This window comes from Ursus maritimus, unplaced genomic scaffold (genome assembly GCF_017311325.1).
Source record: "Ursus maritimus isolate PB19 unplaced genomic scaffold, ASM1731132v1 scaffold_11, whole genome shotgun sequence".
In the NCBI taxonomy this organism is placed as follows: domain Eukaryota; kingdom Metazoa; phylum Chordata; class Mammalia; order Carnivora; family Ursidae; genus Ursus; species Ursus maritimus.
Genome location: NW_024423453.1, coordinates 29,045,008 through 29,066,094, shown reverse-complemented (window position 1 = coordinate 29,066,094; position 21,087 = coordinate 29,045,008). Strand labels below are relative to the sequence as shown.

The 21,087-nt window shown below is 36.7% G+C and overlaps 1 protein-coding gene across 6 annotated transcripts in view; it reads left to right on the top strand.

The window, feature by feature from the left end:
• Positions 1-21,087, top strand: part of SLC7A11 (solute carrier family 7 member 11) — a 120,122-nt gene that overhangs the window by 4,910 nt on the left and 94,125 nt on the right. For all 6 annotated transcript variants that reach the window (XR_566996.2, XR_005833883.1, XM_008685404.2 and 3 more), the window contains 3 exons: positions 3,456-3,571; positions 11,135-11,260; positions 15,371-15,470. Coding sequence is in view for 4 of the 6 variants with exons in the window: in XM_008685404.2 (XP_008683626.1) it covers positions 3,456-3,571; positions 11,135-11,260; positions 15,371-15,470 (342 nt within the window). In the remaining 2 variants the exon portion in view is untranslated. The remainder of the gene's footprint in view (positions 1-3,455; positions 3,572-11,134; positions 11,261-15,370; positions 15,471-21,087) is intronic.

Genomic DNA, 21,087 nt, shown 5'->3' with positions numbered 1-21,087 from the left:
AGATTACATCGTCGCTTAACTTTACTCAGTTGTCGTGACTAGGAAACTTCTGTGCCTAACAATGTAGTGTGTCACTGAGTCTACTACTTTACAAAAAACAAAACAAAACAAAGCTCGAGTGACTCACTTCCTCTTGTTAGGCAAATCAGTGAACTATAGTTGCGAAAAAAATTTTTATTGCTGTAAGATATGTTCTCCTTTCTAATTGTCTTGGCTTAAAATCAAACCAAATAGTGCTAAGTCACTCTGAATAGCAAATTTCCTTTACCTTTGTGGGAAATCTGTGATGTCATATGAGAAGTTAGAGTATCACAGTTCCTTAAGGCGAACTGCCACCACAATATGCGACTTGGACATTCTGATTGCAGAGTCTAACAGAAATAACTGCAGAAACGTGCTCTTACTGTAAACTTATCAGACATACGCAGCTGAGAGCTCCTGTGAGCTTTTATCCTAACATTTGGGGGCATAAGTGGCAAATGCAGGGTTGTAAGTATCGATTTGACACGAATCATGATTTTTATAGTGGTAGGTATCTCTTTTCTAACAAAGACCTTCAGAGTAGTATTTACTTCTATAAGTCTGTTCTCATTTTAGACAATTTGGCATTATTTTAAACTTGTTGTAATGAAATAATGATAAGTATTTTGGTCCTTTTCTGAAATCTGGGATTTGCCTGGAATGTACCTTCTGCTCTTTTTTGATTTAAAGGTTAACTTAAATCCTGTCTTTTCCACAGTTCATTTCCTGTTCACCCTAATTTATATTTTTCTCTCTTAATTCTTCTGAAAAAAATGCAGTCTTTCCTTATTCAACATGGTATCTTATATTCTTGTGTTCTTACTTAGTATTTCCAGGTGTCTGTGTTCTGTTTCTCCCATTAGAACTGCAGGCATTTTAAGTACATAAGACCAACTGTCACACTTCTTGAAACCATTATAGTCAGTATCCTTAGTATCACAGATAGTAATTTCTTTTTAAGCAGCAATATAAATTCTTTTTGAATAATTTAATTCTTTTTTTTTTTAAAGATTTTATTTATTTATTTGACAGAGACAGAGACAGCCAGCGAGAGAGGGAACACAAGCAGGGGGAGTGGGAGAGAAAGAAGCAGGTTCATAGCGGAGGAGCCTGATGTGGGGCTCGATCCCATAACGCCGGGATCACGCCCTGAGCCAAAGGCAGACGCCTAACCGCTATGCCACCCAGGCGCCCCCTTAATTCTTTTTGACTGAAAGCTTGAGGCTACAATATTTTGAATACAACATTCTCAGCATTCAAATGAGGATGCTGCTTATTTACAGTGCTGGCCTAGTAGGATGGTGGGCTTTGGAGCCTGATAGAGCTGCACTTGAATCCCTTTTCGCTATGTATTTGTTGCACGGCTTTGGCTGATTGTTTGGCATTATAATGAACATGATCACTCTGTTCACAGTAGCAGAGATACAGTGCTCATTCACTTATTTATCCGTTCCTTAAACAGCTACTGAGTGGTGAATGGTAAGTTAAAGAGATCTACAGTGGAATGAGCCACAATTCCTCTTCCCAAGTAACACATAATTAAACATTAGTTTAACTGCAAGAGAGCTGCTTCATGGTGTGTGTGTGTGTCTGTGTGTGTGTCTGTGTGTGTGTACTGACAGAGGAAATTACATAAATATATTCTAGAAGGTTTTTTTAAAAGAGTTCATATATTCCTTTGTAATAAGAGACTCACATTGCTTGGTTGGTCTTCCAAATAAGCAGAGTAATGAAAGACTTGAGGGATGACAAGATACCTAGGTACATTAATATTTCTCATCTGTCGACAACGTCTGTGGTGCCTAAGTACTTAAAACTATGCTTCAGACTTGCCAGGAATAATCCGTAGAACACAGATTTCAAGAAAATAAATATCATACATCAGTACATAGCAGGGGTCATTACATTGAATTCACACATTAACCATATATTCAAATATTTATTGGGTTTCTATTTATGATAGATACTATACTAAACACTGGGGACAACATAGTGACTAAGATGGACAGAGTCTGGAATTCATGGAGCTCAGGGTCACATGAGGGAAATAGTTATCAATCAAGAAATCACATAGTGAAGATAAAGTTGCTACTGTGATAAGCACCATGAAAGGGAAGCCATGAGATTCAGTGAGAGAGTGTACTCACTCATGGAGCTCTCACCCAATCGGAAGGTTAAAGGAACTTCCTTGAGCAAAAAAAGATTGAACAAAGATATGGGGTATGAAAAGCTGTCAATGAGTTGCAGGGGTTCCTGGCAAAGGGTATTCAGCTCCTTCTGGTGGGAAGAAGCAAACCAAGAGGAAGGGAATGGTTAGACCAGATGGAGCTGTAACTGAAGGATTTTGCTTATCCTGAGCATGTTTTAAAAGCACTAAAATCACATGATCAGATTTTAATTTATACATTAAAAATTTACAAATGATGAAGAATAGGAAAGATCATCTTTTGGAGGTGAAAGAGGAGAAGGTACTTAGGAAAAGAAAATAAAAAACTATATGTTGCTCTCTAGTGCAAGCAGGCCAACGTTGGAGCATAACGGTGGTCGGTTTTCTGACAGTCTAGGGATTGAGCATGGTGCTGAGTAACTATGAGAAGAGAAGCTGAAAGCAAAGATTGCCATGAGACATTGATAATTCCATGAACTTGCCTGTGTACCTAACGAATATGCATTCTTATAGAAATATTTTTAAAGGCACATGCAATTTTCGCATAGAAATATTTGAAGAATTAAAGTAGAATCGTTTGTTACCTATTTTACTATAGACCTGAACTTATTTAGTTTTCTTATCTCATGCCTGTTTTCTTAATTGTATAAAATTGCAACAGCATTTCTACTTTTCAACTGATACTTCACCTCTAAATGTTTCTATGAAATTCAGAATAATCACTTGGCACTTCAAGTTTTTGTGTGTGCTGGAAAAATAAAAAGAATACAATGTCAAGGACAAAAGCACATATGTGCAATGAGCACTTATTAATAATAATTTTTGAAGTTGGGTTTTGTATTCATTTTCCGGACCATGTCCCAACTCCTTAGATCTGTACCCTGAACCGATTCGTGTGGTGGCTGGAGCTTAGCTGTTGACTTATTGAGAAGACCGCTTCTCGTAAAGCCCAGCTCTGTCAGGATCTCAAATAATAAACTAGATTTTTAAGAAAAAAAAAAAAGTCAAATCTAGGAGAACAGGGACAAAATTGATAGCACCCAGTCTTACTTCCCTGCATATGGGAAGTTTCAACTAGCCACCAAAACTATAGGCCATGTTTTACTTGGAATGTCTGTGACAACCTAAGCAAATGTGAAGTTTGGAAAATTATAGGCTTTTATATTTAACATGTTCTTTATGTTGAATAACATTATCTCAAGGTAGAATCAGTTTAGTGAAGATACTATTTGTTTTTTCCTTTGTTAACCTAATTTCTTTTTTCCAGCCCGGCAGCCACTGCTGTGATTTCTCTGGCATTTGGACGCTACATTCTGGAACCATTTTTTATTCAATGTGAAATTCCTGAACTTGCAATCAAGCTCATTACAGCTGTGGGCATAAGTGAGTATCATAGGTATAAATATGAAAAGGGAAATAAAAAAGAAAAGTGTTATAGTTTTAGCTGCCCATTGATGGTCATGATAAAAGTCGTCTTTTCATATTTGATTATTAGTAGCACTTCTCGGATTAGGTCTCCAAATTAGGAATTTGTTCATTTTTATCAATATGCACAAATACTAAACATTTTTAAAAGAAATAAAAAGAGGAAAATACACAGTATTACACAAGTGATATGAAGGCAAACCTTCGAATATTATGAGAAACAATAACTTAATTCTAGATGCTAATTGAATTAGTTTTAAGAATCAGTATGATCACATTTGATTAAGTTTGAACTATTTGATAACAGAAAACTATACAGGAGTAACTGAACTGCATACTCACGAAAAAATTTCAGTTATGCATGACTGAAGTATTTCAATAGAACAATGACGAGAACAATGCACATTTGCCAGTAAAGAGGTGAGTGGTTTTTTGGCAGGAAAGAGTCAGGAATTCCACATAAAAATATAACGTGTATATGTAGTATCTAGTGTAGAAACATATATTTTTGGGGGCACCTGGGTGGCACAGCAGTTAAGCGTCTGCCTTCGGCTCAGGGCGTGATCCCAGTGTTATGGGATTGAGCCCCACATCAGGCTCCTCCACTATGAGCCTGCTTCTTCCTCTCCCACTCCCCCTGCTTGTGTTCCCTCTCTCGCTGGCTGTCTCTCTCTCTGTCGAATAAATAAATAAAATCTTAAAAAAAAAAAAAGAAACATATTTTTGAACTTAGGTTCATTCTGGATTTGCTACTTTATCCACCAAACAGGCACACACTATTATTCTGTGAAATCTTTGAAGAAAGACAAAGAAAAATACTCAAAGTAGACATTTCTGAGTTCTGGAGAGGTAATGGCAAACTTAATTCATTGTTTCCTTAACACACACTACAGATGTGAGACTCAGGGACAAATCGTTGAACCTTTCCACACCTCAGTATTCTCACCTGTAAATCCTAGGGAGTCTCGCAGGGTGTTTTGTGAGGATTAAATGATATTAACTGAGACAACATATGTATAGTGTTTTGGGTAATGCCTGCAATTTATTAAGAACAAATTGCAAATGGTAGCTATTTATATTCTTGTGGGAAAACATCATTTGAAGTTCCATGAGACCAAGGGCCATTTCATTGCTGTATTTCCAGCCCTTCACATGGCTCCTTGTGTGGTATTGGTGTTTAATAAATATTTGTTGACTGACTGATTTTATGAAAAGAGGTCTAAGAATTTTTCTGTAGCAGAAAAATCTACTTGTTAAACCTGGAGGATTACACATCTTCAGTTTTCTCAGGCAGTAGGACAGTGGTGGTAAATGAAACAGAGTTTGTTCAATGTGATCTTCACATCTAATACCATGAGGTTTTGTGGGATGAACTGTCTTAGCACAGTAGTTACTGCTTAGGCACTGAAGACAAACAGCCTGGAATTGAAACTTATTGTGGCAATTTCTTAGTTATGTGATTTGGAGCTAAATATTAAACCTTCTTAAGCATTGCTTTTATTTATTGGTAAAATATCTGTGAGAAGATAATCTGTCTTGGATGGCTGTAGAAAGTTGAAACTACATCAGGTTTTTAAGGCCTTTAGCAAGGTGCCTTGCCCATAGAAAGTTCTTGATAAATCTGGTGTCCCACTTGAACTAACAGCCATTATTGTAACCATTATATTCTTGTCTCTCGAATGACTGAGGCAGAATGCTACCACTATTATTATATTTGAAAAGAAGATAGAGGTAATGTTTTTAAAGAGATTTGTAAATTTATAATAGAAGTTTTAAAGGCTATCTCTAGTGTAGGCACATGTATTTCTCAATTTAAAGAATTAGCAAACTTTCAGTAGATTTTATGTAAACATTTACAAGTCTGCAAATATTGCCTGCTTTGGACTTTAAATGAGATGGATGATCATGACATATTACTACATCTAAGAGTCTGGAAAACTCTTTTTCTTTATCCCAATGCTATTAAACTTTTTGAAGGGAAAATCTGTGTTTTGGAGGAGACGTTGGAAACCATTCAAACAAAAATTTTAGCACAATTGTAGGTAAGGCTAACGAAGCAAGTTGTGGTTTACCAAACTCCTGTAGTAGAGACTGGTGATAGAAGAGTACAAAGCCTGAATCTTAGGTGAATCTTAGATGAACCTAGACCTCTTATTCATTTGTGCCATTAGTTAGAACATTAACTTACAAATTTTGATGTTCCGTTTGCAAGTTTGAGATTCTAAGGAAGTGCCTTCCTATAATCAGAAGCACCGAAAGAGAAAAGTAGTGGTAGGTAATATAGGTAATGCAAATCAGTGGCCTCACGGGGAAAGTGAGACTCTTCTTTGAGAAGAATTTAGCCTTCATGGAGCAAGGGTGGACATGAAGAGGGACAAGGAGAAATTTACCTGGGGGCAAATCTCTCCTATTCTAGTTGAAAGTGAGTGTCGGTGATTTTCTGCCTGCGAAGGGTGGGAGGTTAGTGAGATGTGGAAAACAGAGTCTAATTGCATGAATTGCTTCCCTGTATTCCTTGGGGAAAGGAAATAGTTTGTGATAGTTTGAAATCTCTAGTTCAAGTGTAGAAGAAACGCAAACCTGAAGGATCTTGTTAGAATCAAGTCACCGAAAAAAAAACGAATTTCAAGTTTTGTAAAATGTTAACCAACAATTTGAGAAATGATAGTGGGGTAGGAGTGGGGAGTTACTAAATGCTAATTTATGTGACCTTTGTTGAAAGTACTCAATTTCATTTCTGTCAATTTAATAAAGATGAAAAGTTTTTGCTTATCCAAACTCCTGTCCATTTGGATAAACTTGTCAGGCACAGAGAAGTCTAGCTGGGAAATCTCACACATTCACATGAAGTGCTCTCCTCCAGCCCAGTCTGAACATCACACCCATGCAATGCCAGCAAGATTCCCTGTCCATGGAACTTTGGCAAGCATTGAATGATGTTCGATCTATAAAATGATATCCAGTCTTTTGTTCTGGTCTCCTGAAACTCTTCCCTATATATAGTATACACTTGAATGGCAGAATATTATAATAAAAATACTTTCTTCAAAATGTGAAATCTCATCCCAGACCCATGCCTAATGATCTCCAAGTGTCATTTCCTTCCTTACTTAGTGTGTGTATGGGTGAGTAAAGATCCCCACCCTGCTTCTCATACCTGGTGGGAATAATTAGAACCAAAGAAAATAACACTTGTAACTGCATTATAAGAAAAAAATTAGCCAGTTCCATTCTATATCACTGTACTTTCTTTTCCCAAACTCTTTTCCTGGCATCACTGAATTATATGAAAAAAAAAATCAAGGATCCGTTCTGGGCTGGCATTTCAAATACAGCATGTGGAGTGTGGTTTTGCTTAAATATTCTCAAGTCTGGCTCTACCCACCCCTTTTCTAGCATGCCTAAATTACCAAGACAGTGTATTCTTAGGTAGATATACATGGTATTGAAATATGTAAGCACTGAAAACCAATAACTATATCCTTCAGGAGGATGACAAATAAAATGTAGGATCAAAGTATCCTGAAATCCTAGCCAAAATAAACATGAACCTTAGCAGAGAGGCAGAGCCATTAGGAGTTTGAAAGAACTAAGTATACTAGTGAGATCATGTGTGCCTTTTGAGCTACTTCCTCATTGTTACCTGTGAGTTAGGGGTAAAAGTGTGGACTCTGAAGTCAGTTTACCTAGGCTCCAGACCTGTCTTTACACTTACCTGTGTGAACGTAAGCCTGTTAGATACTATCCCAAGTTTCAGCTGCCCATCTGGAAAATAAAGACAATGATGGTGACCCCATCACAGAAAGATGAGGATTAGATAACATTACCCATGTGAAGTCTTTGTACAATGCCTGCCATATAATAATAGTTTACAATTATTTAATGTTTACCGATTTTATTCTCAATATTGAGATCCTAGATATAGACTGTCTCTCCTTTTTAAAGATGTTTATGGGTAGAGGTGTTTATCTTCTCTGAAATCAATACATCCAGGAAATGACTGCTAACAAAGAGAAAGGTGACCCAAGCAGCTGTTATAAAAACCATGGAATGATTGACTTTAACTCATCATGTGGCGTCCCTACAGCATCCATATATTTTATCAACTTAGCATGAAGCGGTCAGAAGTAAGAAGCCAGAGAGAACCTAAACCTGGGAGAAAAACCAGTATATCCAGGCTCAGTAATCTTACTCAACAAATCCAGAGATGGACTTGAATTAGAGAAGCGCATAAAGAAACACTTGCCAGTCCTTCACATTTCCCTAAAAATCCTCTTCAGAAACCGCTCCCTTCGAATATGTATTTCTTATCTCCAGGATTTATACATATAGCTTTTGGCTGTGTGTGTTTCAGTTTTTAGAAAACTGCACTAAAAATAAGTAAATAAAAATGATATGTCCCTGTATTTTCATTTTGGTAAGAAAAAAAAAAAAGCCAAAATTGATATAAGTAGTTTCTAATGTATGAAATTTGCAATTATTATTCAAAGGAAGTAAAGCTTGGTGGGACCACAGAACTTACTCAAATTTCTTTTTTTACAATGTGGGTAGATAGGCTATAAAAAACAAAGTAGATATTATTTGTTGCAGAAACTCAGAAATCTCTTGCATTTAGCGAATCCCAAAGCCCCTTTTCAATATTGTTGGATAAGCAACATATGTAGACTTAAATTTTTGTGTAAAGACACATGATGAAACAGTACTTCTAGTCACTTGAGGACCTTCACGGTGCCTCTGTACTGGCTGTCTTGTTAAGCTGTATCCTTCAGGTCATAGAGTACATCTCAGCTGGAATTTGGTATACCAAATAATGAGTGCAGTGTGTGGATGTTCAGATAAAGTGGGGTTTTGAGAAACCTTTGAGAGGAATCAGTTGTAACCAGAATTTTTACTTCAGCTGCCTGAAAGGAATGCAAGGTGAGATTATCAATTCATAATATTTGCTTGATTTTGCTTTCCATTTTTCTAAGAAAACTTTACAAAATAGAAAACCCCAAATGCCCATTTTTTCCCTATTTCAATAGGCATTAAGACTTATACTCTTTATGAAAATAACAAATCCTCTTTCCTCTTCTCAAATATATAGATAGAGGTTCCAAAAATAAGAATGCCTCTTTCTTTGTCTCTTCCCTCTCTTCCTTCCCTCCCTCGCATCCACCTTTTTTTTTCTTCCTCCCCCACTTCCTCCTTCCTTTCCCTCCTTCCCTTTCCTTTCCTTCCCTTTCCTTTCCTTTCCTTTCCTTTCCTTTCCTTTCCTTTCCTTTCCTTTCCTTTCCTTTCCTCAATCCTTTGTCCTTTTTTTCTCTCTATACAACAGCTCTTTTCTATTGTGGAGTACTTTCAGAAAGAGTATTTTAGATTTTAGGAGCTCTATTTAAAAGAAAACAGTGCTCTTTTGTTGTTGGTGGGAACATGAGTCCAATTTTTTTCAGGCCAATGCTGAATCCCTTCACTAAAAAAATAATGCTTTTCATATGATGACTCATTTATCACAGAGTCATTTGCATAGAAAAAAGAAAAGAATAACTGGATGATGAAGTGGGGAACAGAGTTGCATTAAATTATTTTCAGCATATAAGTGCTTTATGTTGGAGAAAGAAAAATTATTTTTTATTCCCTCTGATAAAGTAATGCACTCTGCCGTTAGCAATGGAACTGTCTTTCTTCATGTTTTTAGCTTCAAACATAGGTAAAATATTTCCCTTAGCCTCCCATGGAGATTATTTTGGGCTCTAGCCTTCCTGATCATTCTCATTATTACTCCTTTGAAACATTTCATCATTAGCAGACCCCTATTTAACTTTGTATGGGATCTTCTGATCCCTTATTTTCCCATCTTTGAATTTTTCAAAAATGAAAATTGTTTTATTGATTTTTCACTTAAAATGCTACATGTCCACTATAAAAATTATTAAATGCAGAAAAAGAAATAAAAATAAAAAATTATTCAGTATTCTGTCATCCATAGATAACTCTGTTAGTGTTTTGGTGAACACTCAGATTTTTTCCCTTCATTTCTCTCTGTCTTTGTGTCTTCATCCATCCTTCTCTCTGTAACTTGCTGTACTGGTAATATATCATGAACACCCTTTCATGCAGCACATATTTAATTGCATCATGATTTTAAATGGCTGCATGGTAAATCATTAAAAAGGTGTACCTTAATTAGCCTTCCTTTAGGGGTCTAGGTTATTTTAAAATTTTTGCCATTACTGTTTGTGTTATGTGTCGATAACATTTACACTGATTCTAAAGTTCTGAAATGAGCTAGTGATTATACAAGGCAATGGAAACTATGAAGATAACCGATGAGTGTATAATAGGAAAACTTCTTATTGCAACTCGAATTATAAAAATCCTGTGTGTGGTTTTGTCCCCTGAGAAGTATGTTCATACATTTGTGTTATTTGTTTAGGAGGGATATACCTTTTTAAAAATAAAGCTTATAGGGGTGCCTGGGTGACTCAGTCAGTTAAGCATCTGCCTTCGGCTCAGGTCATGGTCTTGGGGTCCTGGGATCAAGCCCTGCAATGGGTTCCCTGCTCAGCAGGGAGTCTGCTTCTCCCTCTCTCCCTGCCTCTCCCCCTGCCTGTGCTCGCTCGCTTTCTCTCTGTGTCAAATAAATAAATAAAATCTTAAAATAATAAAAATAAAGCTTATAGATAATAACTGCAAACGTCAGGTATGAAGTGTCTTTGGCAGGGGTGAGGGGTAAGCACTGAATATAAACTTCTGGAAAGAGCATAAAGTTGAAATCCGTGGTCTAGAAGAACCTCTAGAAGTCATTCCAGCTGAGTATAGAAGTCAGGGTCTTAGAGTATCACCATTCATTTCATGCCTTCTTGGCTGAAAGGTAGTTTTTTAAAAGTGAGGATCCAACTCATTCATTTATTCAACAAAATTGTGTTGATTATCTACTTGGACAAAACATTGAGCTGGACACTAGCAACACAGAGGTAGAAAATGCTAATCGTGCTAATTGGGAAGCAGAGAGGAAAAGCAGGGTGCCTGGTAGAGCCAGTTCTGAGAGTGAAGAACAAGGTACTAGCCAACTTCTTGACATCTTTCTTGAGTGATTCCATCCTGGCAGGTGCATATGTGTAACATCATTGCAGGAGGAAATAGTTGCCTGACTTACAAAGCTGGAGATCATATACAGCGATTTGATTACATATTATGATGACTTCAGGATTTGGTTAGAAGATATTTTTATATGATTTTTAGGAAACTGCAGTATATGCCCACGCTTATTGACATATACAAAGACCAAGAGATGAATTCTTACTGTCCAATGGTTTTATCCAAGCTTCTCGAACTTCAATGTGCATGGAAATCACCTAGACATCTTGTTGAAATGTATCTATTAGGTCTAGTGCAGTGCCTGAAATTCTGCATTTCCAAAATGCCTCCAGGTAATGCCAACTTTGCTGGTCAATGGGTGGCGCTTTGAATAGCAAGGACCTAAGGTGTCTTCATGCCAATGAGAATTCATCTTCTGTAACTTCATCTATTTGTTTGCAGCTGTAGTGATGGTCCTAAACAGCATGAGTGTCAGCTGGAGCGCCCGGATCCAGATTTTCCTAACCTTTTGCAAGCTCACAGCAATTCTGATAATTATAGTCCCTGGAGTTATGCAGCTAATTAAAGGTATGGACTGGAAAGTAAATGCTTTTTAAAATACGTATCTGCTTTTGATCTTTCCTAGCACTAACTTTCACTTATACGAGCAGAATCCCTTAATTAGTCTCTGTTTGTGGAACTTAGACTCTATACTGTCATCTAATTGATTTGAAAAACTGCTGCATTGGGGGTGCATTGGCATTTACAGTTCAATGGCAACAAGAGACTTAAGACTGGGCCAGGCAACAAAATAAGGCATCAGTGAATCCTCTCCATATAAAGTCTTTGGAGTGAAAACTCAAAACAGAAAAAGAAAGCTGTCATTAGTTTTGACTACAGATAAGTATATCCTCTTATATTTAAGGTACTTCACTAATTGTAATAAAGACAAAAAAAAAGGATATCTGGAAAATAATGAAAGATGACCAATAATTCTTTTACTCTATGGCTATTATTACTTTTACCTTGAGAATAATCTTGACAGAAGGGGAGTCAGATATGAAAATAACATTCCTAAAAACCAGATATTATCTGACAAAAAAAGTTGTAAAAACTTAATTTTTATTATTACATATTTTTAAAATAAAATATGCATTTTTATGGGAAGGTAATATTTTGGGGGAGTATTTGTAGAGTTGACTGTTTAATAAGAAAAGATGAGATAGTTGAGCAGGTGTTATTTAGAGTTTCAGCTGTTTTAGGGAAGAAGGTACATGTAATTGCTTGGATTCAGTGGAAGTTATTGGAAGAGCAGGAGGTCCAGGTCAATTATTTAATTAGCAATGGGCTTGGTAGTAGGAAATAGGAAAGTAAGATGAAATTTTGAAGGACTGACATATAATTTGGGCATGTTAAGTATTTAATGTTTACACTGATATTATCTGTTTCAGGAAAGGGAATTTAGAAAGAAATTTTATGAAGTTGCAGGAGAAGAATTACACAAAGCAAAACGAAATGCCAAAATTCAGCAAAATCATCACTGATGGTAGAGGCATCAAACAGTAACAAACATTGAAAGATTTGTCACTCTGTAACTAGGGAAAGGGAGCTGCTATTGTCTGTTTACTAATGGAAGATCTTAGAACTCTCCTGGCTAAATGGTTGCATCAAATCCAGCAACTTCGGCCAACTCAGAGTAAACACAATAAAGATTTTAATGCTATAGCTTACATTAAAGAGAAGACATGAGCTCGCTCTTCTAATTCACATTGGCTGCCACAGAGCTGGCCTGCTCATTTTATCCGATCCATTAGAAATGTAGAGCACATAATCTGTTTTGTTAGTGCTTTCTTTTTATGGGCTAACTCTTTAGTCTTCTGTAAGGAGTTTCTTCCATTTTTGGAAAGTGCAGAGACCCTGAGTCATTGACCCTACTTTAGTTCTAGTTTAGGTTCCAAATGATGATATACTATCCTTTAAAACTAAGATTTTTTTTTTTTTGGTCTAATGTAAGACTGTAGTCATTTTTTTTTTACCACATATTTATATATGTATTTGAGATGAGATGAGGTTTTCCAAATGTTATTTTATTGCAGATTACTTAAGAGCAGAGATCATAATGTATCTTTTGGATCATTTTTGACACTTAAAATAGAATGATCCTTTAATTAATACTTATGCTATCTATCAGTGCTTAATGTGAACAGGCTTCCTTTATAGCTCACCTAATAGAGAAATGCAGTAAGAATATTACTACATTTAAAGTAAATTTTAATATTTTGAAGAGCATTCTTAGCAAGCCTATTTACTCTTAATACAAAATGTTGGTTTTTCTTTCTAACTTAATCACATTAATTTGAAACTCCAGGATGATAAAAGCTTTACTATTATAGAGCATGCATTTATTTCCACTCTAATCAGATCCTGAAAATAGTTGTATGTTCTGTATTTACTTACGAGGATTTGTCAAACTTTCCTTTGAATATTATGACTTTCATATTCCTGAGACCTCTGTTATTCATCCAAAATATTCCTGAAGTTTAGAAAAACTTCTCTTTTGTAATACTCTCAAAATGACACTTTCAGGATTTATGCTTTAGGACCTGATCTTTAATAAAGTTTGGTTTTTCTTATTGCTTATTCAATACTCTACTCTTAGAATATTATCTCTTTAGGCCAAGGAGACCATAGATCATGATAAAAGAATATTCAACAGATGTTTTTATCTGAGCTCCAGTATTTCTATTTTCTTTCTATGAGGACACAGAGATGTTTTAGTAAAACAGGCATTTCTGAATTCACTGTGTCTTTTTTTTTATTTTTATTTTAATGAACTACACTTTGGAACTGGATACTTTGGTGGAAAAATTAGTGCATAACTCAACCTTCCCCATTTTTTATCTCAAAGCTCATATATAGTATATTAATACATATTGTCGTCTGGGCAACCCAGGCAACAACTGAGATTTCAGTGAAGAGAGAGGGTCATAATCACATACATCATCTACCTCCCATCCCTCTTTTGTTTTTCTTTTCAGATAGACAATGGATTTTATTTTATAAAAGTGTATCTCACGTATTGCACGGGACATAGTTAAACTAAAAAAGTATGATTTCTACAGAACAATAACACAGTGATAAATATTCTTAATCTTTTATATGCCCATCCCTCCTTTATTTACTTGAGTGAAGACCAATTTTGAAACAAAATCACATTTCCCTTTTGGATGATCTCATTTGCTATTTTCTTCGAGAAAGAGACTTTTTATGTTTAACTTTGAATATTAGCTGACTAAATCGGAATTTTTTTTTGTAATTATCCAAAGGATATACAAGAAAAAGGCCCAGTATGATTCACAAAATAGGAAAAAATGTTATGAATTAAAGCGTTCAATCCACATGTTGATGCAAAATTTGTTAAAACCTATCTATTTTAAAATTTAATTTAATTTCGTTTCAATGCTTCTAGAAGGAAACCATGCCATTCTCTAAGACAAGGTCAATAGACTTTTTCTGTAAAGTGCCAGATAGTAAATATTTTCAACTTTGCTTGCCATACAGTCTCTGTCACAACTACCCAACTCCACTTTTGCAGAGTGAAATCAGCCATGGACTGATGATATCAACCCTAATACACAAATAAGTGAGCCTGGCTGTGTTCCAATGAAACTTTATTTACAAAAGAACCTTTGGAAGGCAAATTTGGTCCATAGGGTTTTCCACCACTGTGGGTACTTAATAGACTACAGGGGAAAACAGAAAGCAGAATGAAAGTTAAATGATATGAGAAGGTGGTTCTTGGGTTTTTTTGCTACCTCCTCATTGAGAGTAGACCTGTGGATATTTCTTTCCAAGTGTAGATGTCAAGAGCAGTCTGCCCCAAGATGGGCCACATTGACATGACCATGATTTTGAGTTAAAAGCAATCAAAACCCAGTAGATTGAGGAAAAGCTCTTTAACTCCCCCTCAACTACCTGCTTATACCAGGAAGAGAGCTACTAACAGAGATTCCTCTTTACCTAAGATACTCATCTTACACAGTAGGGCAACTTTTGTTTTCCAAACACCTCCTTTTACCTTCCTGCTAATGTTCTTTCTCCCTTTTATATCCTCAGAATCCTCCTCCTCTTCTTAGCTCATGTGACTATCATATTGCCTCACTGTCTTTGGAATTTCTATGTCTGTGGGGGTTCCCCATATGTATGCTATTAAATTTGATTTTCTCCTGTTAATCTGTCTCATGTTAGTTTCATTCTTAGTCCAGCTAGAAGGACCTTGAAGGGCAGAGGAAATTATTTCTCCTCAACACAAGCATTATATTACCTTTATTTAAAAGAATTCTATCATACTCCTATAAACTATAGCTTACAGAGTATTGTTTAGTGTTCTTTTATGCTCAAACTCTTAAGAGTAGAGGCACACTCAAACAAGGAACTGCTTTGCTCTTTGCTATAATTTTATTAAAAGAGAAATGTGAAATAGTGTTAGTGGTGATCAATATACTTTTGGGACTCCTCCTCTAGAATGGATACAGTATTAATAGATGAATCTGGCAATGAGCAGGGAGTGAGAAATCTGGACCTGAAATAGTATAGTTCATCCCCAACCCTCCCATATCTTTCTCCATGTTTATGGTTAAAGAATGAATAATAATCAATCCTTTGAAACGTCCTAAGATCTTTCTGTTCTCATTGCAGGGCAAACACAACACTTTAAAGATGCCTTCTCAGGAAGAGATGCGAGTATTATGGGGTTGCCACTGGCTTTTTATTATGGAATGTATGCATACGCTGGCTGGTAAGTTGATATTGCTAGATCTGGTGGTTTGTATGGTTCAATAATTCCTTCATGTACTTTGGTTAAGTGCCAAGCAAGGTGCTAGACGAGTGTGAATAGCCACAATCCAGCACGGTCTGCCTTTCTTGAAGTGAGAAAGATGGTGTGGCTCCCTCCACCAGGCCAGTCACTGTGCATATGACTTAATGTAAACATAACTGAGTTTTTCAGTCAAGTTGACTCTTTGACTTAGCCTGATGTTATAAAAAACAAACAAATGTGGATCTTCATGTTTCCAAAAGATCTGTTACAGCCACTAACTCAGGAAACAAATGGGGAACGCTGGTGCACATTGGCAGGGCCAACTGTTGCATCCAGGGGAATCTTGAGGGGGCTGGACAAATTGAAAGTACAGCTCCTGGCTGGGCTTGCCAATACTGTTGCCAAACAAACTCAGATGAACTTGTTGCTAGAGAAGCCAATACCTCAAGCAACAAGCATTTGGAAAAGGGAAGGAGGGAAGTTTAGTTCAGATGCTGGCACCTGGAAGAGGTGGCAGGCTCAAGCCTTAACAATCAACCTCTCTGCCTGTAAGATGGACACCTTGAGTTTTATAGGGAGAGGTTCGGGGGGGAGGTAAGTGCAAGAGAGCAGACAGAGTGCACATAATCATGGGTGGGGTGGATATGTGTTCAGCCCATGATCATGGGTAGGAAGGTGACGTGTAGGGTGTGGTCTTCTAGGCATTTCGTTGCTATCAGAGCTTTTCTGGTCCAGTGGTTAGAATGTTCTGGTCATTGCAAAATGTCTTTGTGCTTCAAGAAAGTATAATAAGAAATAAGCACAATGGATTTTAGTTAGAGCATGAGTTAAGTGGTCTTGTCTATTTCTGGTTTTAACTGTTAGGATCTACAATTGAGCAAGAGAACTTGCTGACATTAAGAACCAATGCAAATCACTTGTAAGTCTGTATCAGTGAGGACATAGTAGTGCCATGAGAAATTAAAGATTAATTCTTTGCTTGTCAAAAGGCCTTTCAGTTGAAGCTCCAAGGTTGTTTGCAAATAGTGATTAATTGATTTTTTCTACTTTCCCATGAGAATGAAATAATTCAGACACAAAAATAAGTAAGATGTTCCCAGGAGGTAAAATGATACTGTAAAAGCAGGGTAGGAAAAACTAACATAGTGAAATCAGGTATACTAGATAATCGGTTACATTTTAAAGGCTCTTACAAATTCTTTAAAATTTCTCAACATTTGAAGAACAAAATATGCAGCAAAGATGACTAAAATCACGTGCCATGGGTACATTTCCTTTGTGCGTGTTCAGCTGTGATAACCATTGTGGTTGAAGCATTAGAACTTTGTATTTATGCCTTATTTTATTCAGGAACTTGAATAACAATAATCATGGATAAGAGTGCGATTTTTTATTAATTAAATTTTACTGATCGAAGATTCAGTGGAAATGACTGTTACAAGAAAGCCCAGTAGGTAGAAAAGTGTTGCTTAAACATCAAAATCATTGTAGTAAAATTAAATTTCACTGTTTTGGAGTAATTAGTAGCAAAATCTCTTTTAAAAAATTCTTTATAGAGCTAATAGTTGTACAACTTTAGCTGTGAGAATGTTCTATGCACATAAAAATAGTATCAGGAAACCACACTAACTCAAAAATTATATAAATGCATTTAATATAAATTTAATATACTTCTGTTTCTTTAGTTTTTAGTGCCTGGAATATAAAGATATATTTCAAAATAAATGGAGTATTTACCCTATTAAACTTATTGAATTGTGAAAATATAGCATTAGAGGAAAATTAGGAGGGTGTAGGAATTTAAAATTTTAACCCAGCTTTTGAAGCAAAGTATGTTTGAAAGGTGTTAGAAGATTGTAGCTCCAAGTGGTATAGTGTAAAATATTTGTATATTCAAGAAATATTCTTACAGCCATTGTGTGTAAGTATTAATCTTGAATCACACAGTGTATTTGAAGTCTTTTTTTTTTTTTTTTTTGTCCAAAGCACAATGTGGTGCTGGGCAGAGGGAAGAACAGAGTTGTGATCACAGGGTTAGGAGCAGAAGCAACTATTCTATGGCTATTCAGCCTGGATCAAAGCTCTGGTGCCCTAGGGGCAGCAGCCAAGCTACTGGGAGGGTAACCCAGAGACCAGAGTGAAGTGGGGAGGTGGTAAAAGCTTTCAGCTAGAGCCAAGTGTTGGGAGCCCAGCAATATTCAATCAGGAATGTGGAATGTGGAGATAGTCACAAGGGAGATTTGATTAATTCTATTGAATGAAGTTTCTTTTGCCTGTGAGTGCCATGCATCTGTTCCCACGGAATCTTAAAATAGTCTTCTATCCAACTCACTCTCCCACTCCCAGCACCAGATATTCAGGTCAGCAGCTTCCTATTCAGCAAACCTTCTCTACTTCTGTAGGCTTTGGAGGGCAGAGGGATTTTTCCATTTCTCTCACTCTTTTCATTTTGAATTATCTTATTATCTTAATATTCCCTTTTATTGATTCTGAACCTAAAATGCTACTCATGTTAAAATGATTTAAAAAATAATTTAGGTGACATAGACAAACTTTATTTAACAATTCATGAAGTGGGCGGTCTCTGCTTTCAAGAGTCCAGAGAACCGCAAAATGGGGTGGAAGACTAGAAGCTTTTATAGGATATGCTTTTATAGAATTCTTTCAGAGAATAAGGGACAAGGAAGAGAAAAATAGAAAATGAATAAGGAACAAGGAAATAAGTATAGATCCTGGAGTTGGCATTTGGGGACTAAGTGGCCCCGTTTGGGGCCTAGAAATGTATTTCAGCACTCTCTTTACAGGAAACGTGGGGTTTATGTGAACTTTTGTTTATACTTTTACCCATATGATCCTTCTCTCCACTTCCTATTTTAAAGAAGAGAAAACTGTTGATTTTCTCATATTCCTAAGGGGAGTTTGATTATGGTACTGGAAATGAAGGCCGGGATTTTAAATGGAATGTTATCTGATACAAGTGACTTGTGCAGAGACAGAGGAATAACTGCGTTTCTCTAAGAGGGTTGTTATGCTATCCGAATGCAGCTTCGTGGATAGGTAGAATTCATCTGGTTGTTAATCTATGGCCATCAGTCTTAGAAAAAAGAAGCCATATCTAGAAGAAATAGTCTGTTGGTTCAGAGTTGCAGAGAAAAAGCTAATATCTGGTTGTAAATGGAACAAGATGGAGATGAGACAGGTTCACAGAGAGGGGTATTTAGTCCCTTCCCAAATGTCATTCTGCCTCTCTGACCTCTCTCTGTCTTTCACAGTATAATGACAAGACTAGTTGGTGGAATTATAAATGGGGCACGGTAAATGAGTCTCCACTCCCCTTGCTGCTGCCGTGACAACGTTTGATGCAAATAAAAAGTGTAGGGGGGCATTGCAAATAAGTCAGACAGAAGCAGCTACTGTCATCAGAACTTAACCACCTAGGGTGTAAGTCAAAGCAGGGAGACCTTTGTTGTCCAGGAGGCCTTTCTGTGTTAGCAATTCAACTTCTACATGGTGAATAGGAAAAAGACCCTGCCAAACCTTGGGTCTGAATAGAGTAGGCTTTTGGCTATGAGGAGTGCAGAACCTTTTTAGAATGATGAAAACTCCTTCACAGAAACATGATTAGGGGGAAAGAAATCATTAACCCAGCCAGGTCACAGAGTTGGGTCAGAGGAACTCTAATATTATTGCCAATGTCTGCATTCAGAAAGATATGTCTGCCAATCTTCCTCGTGGCCCAAGGGAACTCAACCAATTTCAGTCCCATATCCTGATCCAAAGCTAAATATTGCTTCATGGGGTTTTTTTTAAAACTGTGTGATAGAAAGTTTTTCAGTGTCTTTTTTCTCCCTTTTAAATCCTATCCTCGGTGGATTTAGTCTTTCTAAAGCACCTGCTGGGATTATTTTGTACTGTTGTGTCAAATCTAATCTAAAGAATAAGCTGCTTTTTAAAAATAATTCACGTAGTTGGGTACTGGAATGCATTGCCAGCTTTGTGGTACTTTTTATACACAATTATGGAAAAGCTGAAACAATAGATCTTGTGAACATTCTCTAGAGGCCTTGAGGAGATGTAAAGCAAGGAGAATGCTATGGACTCATTGCTGGAGACTAGGAAAGCATAAAGGTGTATTTCCCACAGGATGTGAATGTTTGGACCAAAATAAGAAGCTTTCTCCTTCACACCCCCACCCTGCCCCAAGCCCTTTCCTTTTCTCTATTCTCTGGAGCTATGGCAAATATTTGAAATTCTGTTCCTTTTTTCACAAATATTTCCTTTCTTGCTATAAACATTGTTGGAAAACACGCTTTTAAAACAACTATGAAGAAGGAACTGGATATTTTTGACATGAGAAGCCTGGAAACATTTCTCTGTGTGTGCGCGTGTGTGTGTTTTATGTTTTGGAGTTCTTTTCTCTTCTCTTCTCTTCTCTTCTCTTCTCTTCTCTTCTCTTCTCTTCTCTTCTCTTCTCTTCTTTCTTTCCTGCATGTTCTTCCTATACTTCCCGTTGCTTTGGCCTTATAACAAACACACGAAATCCCTCAGAGTGCATATCCCAGATATAAGTATTGATTGTTGCTTGCCTTCCTGGTATAACTATAGTCTCTATTTTTAGAAACTTACTTTCTAGTCATTAAATAATATCCTTGACTGCTAACTTTTTGGATCACCTTTACTGCTACTGTTCTGTCAGCTATTCAAATGTTTCTACTTAAGACATAGTCCTCAAAATATTAGATGCCTTAATCTTGTTAAAAGATAAACTGGAGCACATTAAAATGTATAAGAGTTTATTTGAGCAAAAGTTGATTTGAATCAGGCAGCATTTAGCAGATAGAAAGGAGCTCTGAGGAACTGTACAAAATGAGACTTTTGTAGGCGGAAGGGGGCAGGCACAAAGAAGTTAGTATAGGCAAAAAAGCAGATTGGTTTTTGCAAGGTTACTTTCATGTGAGCAATGTCGGGGATCTGTCAGGCAGATTACCTAACTAGTACCAATCAAGTGATTCCTGATTGGTATAAAATTCCTTTACTGGGAGAGTAGGAACTATATTGTCTTGGTTTGGTGTTGTGGGGCTTAGCATAAGCAACTCCATTTTGGACTTGTCTAGTTTTTGACAACCATGAACATCAACTTCCTAGTTGTGAATTTAGATGGGTTTTTATAAAGATGAGACAAGATAGGTTTTCTCTTTTTTATTTTAAATTATGAGATACTTTAAGTATATTAAAGTCTGTTGAGCTAATATTCTAACCATTTGGTTTTAGGTAATAGAAAATTCCTATCTATAGGGGTGCCTGGGTGGCTCAGTCGTTGTGTCTGCCTTTGGCTCAGGGCGTGATCCCAGGGTCCTGGGATCGAGCCCCGCATTGGGCTCCCTGCTCCACTGGGAGCCTGCTTCTTCCTCTCCCACTCCCCCTGCTTGTGTTCCCTCTCTCAATGGCTGTCTCTCTCTGTCAAACAAATAAATAAAATCTTTTTTTTTTTTTAAAGGAAATTCGTATCTATAGACCCAAGCTTCTGTGTACCTATATAATGGCTGTTTTACCTTCTGCAGAATAATAAGAGGACAGAGAGTGTTTTGAAAATATA